Source organism: Triticum dicoccoides, chromosome 5B (genome assembly GCF_002162155.2).
Source record: "Triticum dicoccoides isolate Atlit2015 ecotype Zavitan chromosome 5B, WEW_v2.0, whole genome shotgun sequence".
Classification (NCBI taxonomy): Eukaryota; Viridiplantae; Streptophyta; class Magnoliopsida; order Poales; family Poaceae; genus Triticum; species Triticum dicoccoides.
In genome coordinates, this window is record NC_041389.1 from 83,015,852 (window position 1) to 83,024,453 (window position 8,602).

Below are 8,602 nucleotides of genomic sequence, written 5' to 3' on the forward strand. Positions count from 1 at the left end.
GGGGGAGGGGAGGGGAAGAAGAGGCGGCGATGGGCTGGCTGCCGTGGAGGTGGGGTGGGCGTTGATGTTGACGTGGTGGAGTATAAAACCGTGGTTAATCCGGCCGGAAAGGGAGCCCCTGTTTACGCGGCGGCGCCCAACGCAATGGCAATGGCCGTGCGTGCGTGTTGGCCGCGGTTTTCCGGTGGTTTTTCAGCCTCTTCCTCTCTTTTTTCCCAATGGGCTTAGCCTTTTTTTTTCTTGTGTGCTGAAAAGATTACTACACCCAGCATTTGAAAGTTACATGGAGTAGGAAAAAAAAAGTTAGATAGGATAGGCATCAAGATGCACCGTCACCCATGCTAAGATTGAGCTTTTTTTAACGTGGTAACGCAGACGTTCATATTCACGCTCACATCACACACTCGTCAGACAAATGTACGAACGCACATCACCTCTGAGAGGCTGAGCTTGCACCTCATCTTGAGATTGATGAAATCGCCGCAGACGCTTTCGTAGTCAACGGGAACGCCCCCTCTCACTGAAGACTGAACGCACGTTGCAGGAAGTCTTGGAATAAATCCAGAAAAATGCGAGCACCAATGTCAAGTCTAGGACTGGACATCTGGTGAATTGGGATATCATTGTCCTAACCATCAAACCCCAAGTTGATGATTATGCTATTTGTTTATCAGGTGCATCCGATATGCTTCGTCCTACAATGCAGAATGACTGTGATTGTGAAAAAGAAAATGAAAACAATGCAAACAAATTATGGGAAAAAACTTTCAATCTGTTCATCGTCTGTCATGGACTCATAGTTGTACAAGGAACGCTATAAATAATAAATTTACATCCATCTGGAGCTGGAGTGCTCTGAGGCAATGTTCATGTTACATGCTACTTACAAAACCGGTCGAGGCATATGGTGGCAATACGAGAGATCAAGGAGCTGAGGAAATGTGATAGGAAGATTCTAATTGCTAAGATAGCCATACTAAAAAGAAGTTAGTCATGGGCTAGCGACCTACTGGCGTAGCAATCCTCGCCTTGCGGTGTGGTTAGGGGAGGCTTAGATGAAGTTGTTGAACTTTGTAAGAATAATGCACCACCTTAAGCAATAGAGATCTCCCTTTACCCCTAAAAAAATACATCCAGGTCCGTGTAGGCCGCCTGGCGATGACTACAAACACTGAAGCGAGCCGAAATTGTACCGCCATCATCGCCCCTCCCTCAGTAGAGCAGGGGAAAACTTATTATAGTAGACAGTCAGAAAATTGTCGTACTAAGATCCCACATGACTAGTGCACCAGAACAACTGTTGTCGATGAATAGAAACATAGATTGAAAGGATCCAACATAAAGACACACGAATGAAGACTGGTTCCACGTAGATCCATTGAAGACCAACATCGACCAAATCCCACGATATCAACGTAGACACACATCCACGCGCTCTCTGACAACGCTAGACACACCATCAGGTCGGGGGCTCGGCCGGGAGAAGCTTATTCCATCTTCAGGGAGCCGTCATTGCCTCACCTTCCTGAGAAGGACACAAACACTAATCAACCTCAAAAGAACACCTAAAAACAGAGCAGGAATCTTCCCACTGGCAAGGGCCAAGGTCCATTGCTCCTCAACGGCTCTAAGGTCACCGGAGACGATGCGGATAGGCGCCGACGCCGATGGGAGGCGGAGAAACCCTAGTGCGTGGGCATGCGTTAGAAAAGGCAAAGGGATACGTCCATGAAAGAAAATTGACTTAACATGGATCGTCAACTATTGTCAAGACGTCGGGGGTTCAAGTTGAACAAAGTAAAAACATCTAGAGGTGAGAAATATGACTAACAGAAGTCATGGAGCAAGAGAGTGTGTAAAATCGTTTCCTCCTCCCCACAAGGCGATTAGGTTTTACCTCCTCCTGTCGACGCCACCGTTGGTCTGTCTTGCCTCCCGATGGCAGGGACCCCGCTATTGTTTTTTGTTAGGTCAAAGTCTTGGTTGGGGCTATGTGGCGACGGCGATCCCTATCCAGATTATGCATTTAGCGTCGTTGAAGGGCATGTGGATGTGTTTCTCCGTCGTATCTCACATGATTCGATCGGTGCTGGTCTTCTGTGGATTTGTTTGGATCCAATCTTTGTTCATGTGGTTACATGTTTGTTACTTTCGGTCTAGGGTCTACAATTCTCCTCATTGGCGATAGTTATTGCTTGCTACGTTGGTCCTGCGGGGTCTTAGCACGAGGACTTTCCGACCGTCTACTACAACAAGGTTTACCCAGCTTCTGTGAAGAGTAGACGATGACGACGACGCGTCTTCGACTCACTCCAGTGTTTGGAGTCATTGGTGGTCCACGAACCCTGTTTGTAGTTTTGTTAATTCTGTTGTTCTCTGTACTGCCACGATAGATTATGAGTAGATTGAAAGTTTCTCCAAGAAAGTGTCTGTGTGCGTGTGCATGCCCGCGCACTGCAGTGCGTGTTTGTCATATTTGATGTTAAATCTTCGTGATAGTTTAGTTGAATTTGGATGAATCAATGAGTTAAATTGCTGGCGATAATTTCAAAGTGAAATGAGTTTTTTTTTTGTGTGTGTGCGCGCGCGTGCGCGCGCGCAGTATCACATAGTTTCATAGAGCATGGACCATCGTTAAAGGACAAAAAAGCATCACCTAGCATCATTAGATTTGAGGCGTAGCTTGCAATTTTCGCATAGAAAGGTTACAGCTCATAAAATGAAGATCGTAAATGCATAACACAGGTATAGCGCTCAGGAACTCATATCTGTGATCTTCATTCACCATATGATAAAAAAAAAGAATTACTTACATTTTCTTTGAGTGGTGATAGCTGCACCATGGATGCCCGTAGGTTCAAGAAGTTCATACTTCATAAACCAGATGAAAGATCAAAGGAAACTAGAGCACTTGAAACGAAAACAAGATGTACAACAGCACTGCATTCAGTCAATCTTATAACAAGCATATGCAACACAAGTCTTATTTGAACCCGCTTTATATATATCCTCTGCTTGTACTTCCTCCCTATGTCACAACAAACAGTTACGGTGCCAATATTCGATTCTGCCACGGGAAGACTTTCACCTAGTCATTGTGCTGAAAACCAGGAAGAAGCGACGCGATGAACCCTACAACGACCAGCTGGACCTCTTTCAAGATGCCGCCGAGCCAGCTGCGCCGGTTTGCTTCTCCCTCTGCACCTTGCTGGTTCTCGTTGCCCGCTGCTGCTCCTGGTTCCTGGTTCTCCGCGGCTTGGTCAGGGTTTGCAGGATCTGCGAGGTTTCCACCTGAGAAGCAGACAGTGAATTGATATACGAATTAATTACATCGATACTGCCAACTAAATGAAACATATATCGGTTATTGGCGCCTCTTGTTATAATAAAGATATTAGTAATTGGAGCAAATGCCTGACAATCAGAGAATATCTAACATATTGCAGCAAGAAATGTTATTTCATGAGCCAAGGGGTCAGCATGAAAAGATAACTTCCACATCCATCCTATTTATTGGTGCTACCGATGGCCACTGTGATATTTATACAACTTTAGTTCATGCAAGTGCTAGGAAACTTTCTGCCTTGCAAACCATAAAGAAACAAGTATGAACCTCCACTGAAGTGATAGTGGTGAAAAGGTCAAGTATAATATTATGGTCGTGTTTAGAGATTCACAGGAGTGGATCTGGTGTTTGAAAGTGCAGTGGCAGATTATGGAGAGTAAAGGATGTCTACCAGGTTGCTCGTTGCCATCATTCTGGGCAGCCAGAGGAGCACGGTTAGCAGGAGCCTGTGGCGGACGAGCGGCCACACCTCCCGCCCGCTGGAGCCATCTTAAGAAAGGTGTAATCGCTCCAGTTTGATATCTGGAAGAAATGAAACCCCATGGTTATCTAGCAACAAAACAGAGGCTATACAAGAATATAACAAGCAATGAAGCATCAAAGTCAAAGTAAGCCAAGAACTCACAGGTAAATCATGGACGCAAACAATATGAGAAGAAACAGCCTTTGTTTTGATCCTTCTTGGCTAAACAAAAAGACCACTGCTGCTAACTTGATGATCAGAGCCAGATCAAGCTGAAAAGCAAAGTGAAACCTCCTCACAACAACTTGTCTTTGAGGGCCATTTTGCTGCCTAGCATCCTGTCCTTGCTCCTCTCCAGCCAATGGACCGACACTTTCACTTCTAACACAAAACAATGGAAGAAATAAGTAGAGAGTACAACCATGGTGCTTTTAACTGGTCACAGATATTCCTGAATCAGGATAAGAAGACAATTTAACATAGTAGAGAACTGCATAGGCTTTGGTAACCTATCAACGAAAGAGTACATCTTCATGAAACCTCTCGTATATGCAGGGCAGGTGAGTCTAAATTTTCTATGGATTCACTTAAACTTACAGCATCAAAAGCAATACTTAAGAAAGGTTCAAGTAAATTTACTTGAGCAAAAAGGATATTGCCATGCTCATAAAATTCTGAAGCAAATTAATCATTTATGGAAACCACTACTGTAATTAACGCAAAAGGTGCCTGCTATTTTTTAGTCATGTTATTATGGCTTATGTCTATTCTACGGTAAGGTCACTATATGTGCTATAAGCCTATAACAGAACAGAACCTTCTCTTGATGTCCCTAGATAGAATAAGAAAGACCACTGAAGTTTGCACACTGCCTCTGATTCTTTATGACAACTGAAGAGATTTGTGTGCATGCCAAATTGGCAGGGTTGTGCGCTGACCCAAGCTTGACTAAACCAGAAGAATGTGTAAAGGATTTCATGGAAAAACATAAAACCAATAATCCAAGAATTAATCAACTCCTTAAAATATAAGGTTTTATTCTGTAGTTTTGTCACAGATCTGCTTTTGTTCTGAAAACATCTACAGAAGCCAACAGATTAAGTATGTGGAACTCAAGATAGATCTTGCAAACCGTTTATCGCATTAATTGCATATTCCCACTTCAACATGTTCAAGCGAGCAAATACTCACATTGGTATGATCAGATTATGACTTTCACAGAAATCACTACCTTAGGAACAAAAAACTCACGTTGGTATATTGTAAGCGAGCGGTATGAATGTCTTTGGGGCGTAACCTCCCATCGCCCCCATGAACTGATTCTCCTGTATGGCATATATCCCTGGACCCTGAGCCTGGTCATCCATACCCTGCTGGGAGAACATCCCTGGGACGAGCATCGGGTACATGAGCGGAAACGTCGGAGAAGCAGCACTTGGAGCGCCTACCTGCATTATAGCAAGCGGAAACAATGCAGCATTCGATAGGGGACATGATGTTTCAGAAAGAAATCAAAATAAAGCTGCGTGTATAAAGATAGGTTAATGCATTCAGCACGACTAATTCAACTAATTCACTGAAACTACAAAGTGTTCCCTGGAATCTTGAGTTGGGCAAGTCAAATCCATCACAGACGAGATCGAAACCAGCTTTAACTCGTGCATCAGCTGCAAGCCAGCAACGAAACCTTGACCGGATCGCCGGAGGAACGACCCAAAAGGGGCGGAGATTTCCCCAGGGCACCGCCGGCCTTCCCCCACGGAACCCACGAGAATCACACCTCGGAACTCACTAATTCCGTCTCGAGAACACGAGCACGCCCTGAATCTGAGCGCCGTGGGGGCAAGGACCCGGCCTCCCGCTACGCCACGGCTCCACGCGCTTGGCACGGACGAAAAGAGGAACGCGTGAAATCTAAGGGACGGGAAGAAGGGTGCTGACCTGGGGCGGCCGGATCGGCTCGCCCGACGCCTCCGCCGGCGGCGAGGAGGAGTGCGCGTTGCTCTGGGTTTGGGCGTCGGCTTCCGCCATGGGAGTGGGAGACGAGAAGGGGGGAGAGGTCCGTGTTTCTGTGGGTGGGGCCTGACTGCCTGCGGGTGCGATACCGATACGATCTGAGAGGGGATCGTCCTCTTGTTGGTGGGCGCATGGACGGCCCAGATTTGCGGGTGCACGTCACAGGAGCGGTGCGCAGCGTCCGTTGGCGTGATGGTCGATGGTCTTCTCGCCTCGGCCTGAACCAACGCCAGGGTGGTTTGACACGGTGAGCGCGGTCAAATGAATCATCAGAACATTGATAGGCCCATTAAGAAGAAAAAATGATAGCTCCGAGTCCGACCGAACAATGACACGAAGAGCCTGTTTGATTCATGATTAACTTTACCACAATTAAGCTTAAATAAAGTGTGGCTGCTACAAAATGTATGGCTAACAAAATATCCATCACAAGTATGGCAAGATTTGATAAAAAAATAAGTGTATGATATGTGGACCATGTAGGTAGGTAGAAAAGTGTGGAGGTCATAAATGTGGCAATGAACTAAACACATGTCTAAAATATTGTGGCACGACTAGATTAGGCATGGCAACCTTAGGCTGCAAAACCAAACAACCCGAATACCTGTATCTTGTATGGTCAGCATCATACCTTGCGTTATCGCATGCATCTCCCCCTCGGGTGCACCATTGCAGTTGAACATGTATCTATAAGCAGCAAACATTACGCTCCCATCGTAGCACCAAAGAACCATACATGCAGTAGCTGTGTCTTCCAGTTTAAAAAAACAGACACTCCAAAGTGTCGTCTGATTAGCCGGCGACGCTGACAGACCTGTGTTAGGATAGTAAAGGCCTCCGCCACATCACATCAACCATCATTGGCATCTTCCCCTCAGAATCTCTTAAGTCAAAATTCTATGATCTATAAGAAGTCAACATAGGACATCACCGGAGGAACGTCGTTCCCATGTACCATATCATTCCTCGGCTGCCAAATGCGCCAAACCAACAAGATGACCATGTTCGGTGCCACATCTGAATAGCTATCAAGAGTGCATAGCAGGCAGTCAATTCCTGTGTCGACGAGTTTCTCTTTTGGTGTCAATGGACATACTTGTCGCATAAGGTCCCATAATAAACTTGCATGATTTGCATGTAACCAAGCATGAAATGTTGTTTCTTCCTCGACACCACACAAGGAATAGTTAGCAGTAGCCTATAGGTGACTAGTATAACGCCCGTGCGTTGCCACGGCCTTTTCAAAATTTATAATCAGTATTTTTCATTTACCATCCCCTCATATTGGGTGATTATGGGGTGCTCTAATTAGAAACACAACAATCAAATATTAGGAAATTTCACCGAACAAACAACAACGAATAATACGATATCTATCAAACGAATAAAATGAGGTCATATTTTTGGTCCGTCATGCACTTCTGTTGAAAAGTGCCTATCCCTTTTAGAATCAACCCACTGTTTGCTCGCACGCAAAAAAAATACATCTCTAAAGTGGGGAACCGATCGGTGCCAAAAAGAACTCAAACTCCTATCCAATCTCGACTTCGTGCTCTTCCACTTCCATTGATAAAGATGGGACGTCAAGGGTTTCATCATGATGACCTCGAGCAGCCGCCGACATCCCTCCCCACATCTACCCCTACCCCCTGCTGCCGCTTGCACTGTCCTTGCTCCTCGAGGGAGTTAGGGACACAATGTTCTCTAGGATGGGCATGATCAGATCCATGAGGAGGCCACATTCTTCCATGGGAACCCAACCAAGCACACCACCCTCCGCAACCATCCAATCCCAGCCTAACAAAGTCAAGACCCGCCATCGATCCACAAATCAGGCTCGCCGCATCCAGGTTCACTGCAAGTCTGCGACGAGTCTGTAGTCGACATCTTGACTTTGGCTATCCCCACGAAAGAATCATCGGATCCTGCTTACTTTTACCATCACTTCGTCTCTTCCCAAGGCAGCGACACCACCCAGCCAATCACCACCACCGCTTGTGGCTTGCCTACATAAAATCATATGAGAAATCCCCACGGCGGTGCTGTAAGATCACCTTGGCGACCTCGACAGTGACCGACTGGTCTAAGATATAAGCTAGCCGCTCTTTGTAGAAACTAATAAAAGTAGGCATGTGACTCAGATTTGTTCTTTGGTGTGCATGCGTTTCTTGCTGCCCACCAGCTCTTGTCTATAACTCGCCTATATCTGTACCAGCTCTTGGTCTACAACTCGCCTATCTCCATGCTCGAGAATCTGGAGTGTAGTAGTTAAAAAAAAGACCAACTTTATACTCATTTGATAATTCAACGTGCATGGGCATGCACCGGATGGAATTCACGCTCTATGTAAAATCTGGAGTGTAATGACCGTGGTTGATGAATGAAAGTCTTATTTCCGCAAAAAAAGAAGTTAAAGGTGAATATATTCCTCATGTGTAGAGTACAAACAGAGCATATAGTGATTGAGGTGAATACATGCCAGTACTAAAATCTTCTAATTTCTTTTGATTGAATCCAAGTTGTCTCTTTTCTTTCGATTCAGCAAAGCTAGTTCGAATAAATAGGATTGTCTATATCTTAACTCCTTTGCCAATTAAGCTTCAAAATTGCGGTCTGATTCAGAAACAATCGAACGATTGTGTCGCTAACTCCAGGAGATTCTCGTTAGATCTTAGGAACGCTGCAAGCCATCATATTATATAAGAATAAGATCGACAATTGATATGGACAAATCTTACTACAATCATATTACTACTACTTGCACATTGATGTGGACA

The 8,602-nt window shown here is 45.2% G+C and overlaps 1 protein-coding gene across 2 annotated transcripts; it reads right to left on the reverse strand.

Annotated features, from left to right (window-relative positions):
• Positions 1–2,769: 2,769 nt before the first annotated feature.
• LOC119307504 lies at positions 2,770–5,906 on the reverse strand. Of its 2 annotated transcripts, none has more exons than XM_037583577.1 (5): positions 5,751–5,906; positions 5,061–5,257; positions 3,972–4,190; positions 3,738–3,868; positions 2,770–3,291 (listed from the first exon to the last, which is right to left on the reverse strand). In XM_037583577.1, the coding sequence occupies exons 1-5, from the start codon at positions 5,838–5,840 to the stop codon at positions 3,089–3,091; spliced, it is 840 nt and encodes a 279-aa protein (XP_037439474.1). In that variant the 5' UTR covers positions 5,841–5,906; the 3' UTR covers positions 2,770–3,088. The 2 variants fall into 2 exon arrangements, with proteins under 2 accessions (XP_037439474.1, XP_037439475.1); XM_037583578.1 differs by having other exon boundaries at positions 2,888–3,291; positions 3,972–4,187.
• Between the last annotated feature and the right edge of the window lie 2,696 nt (positions 5,907–8,602).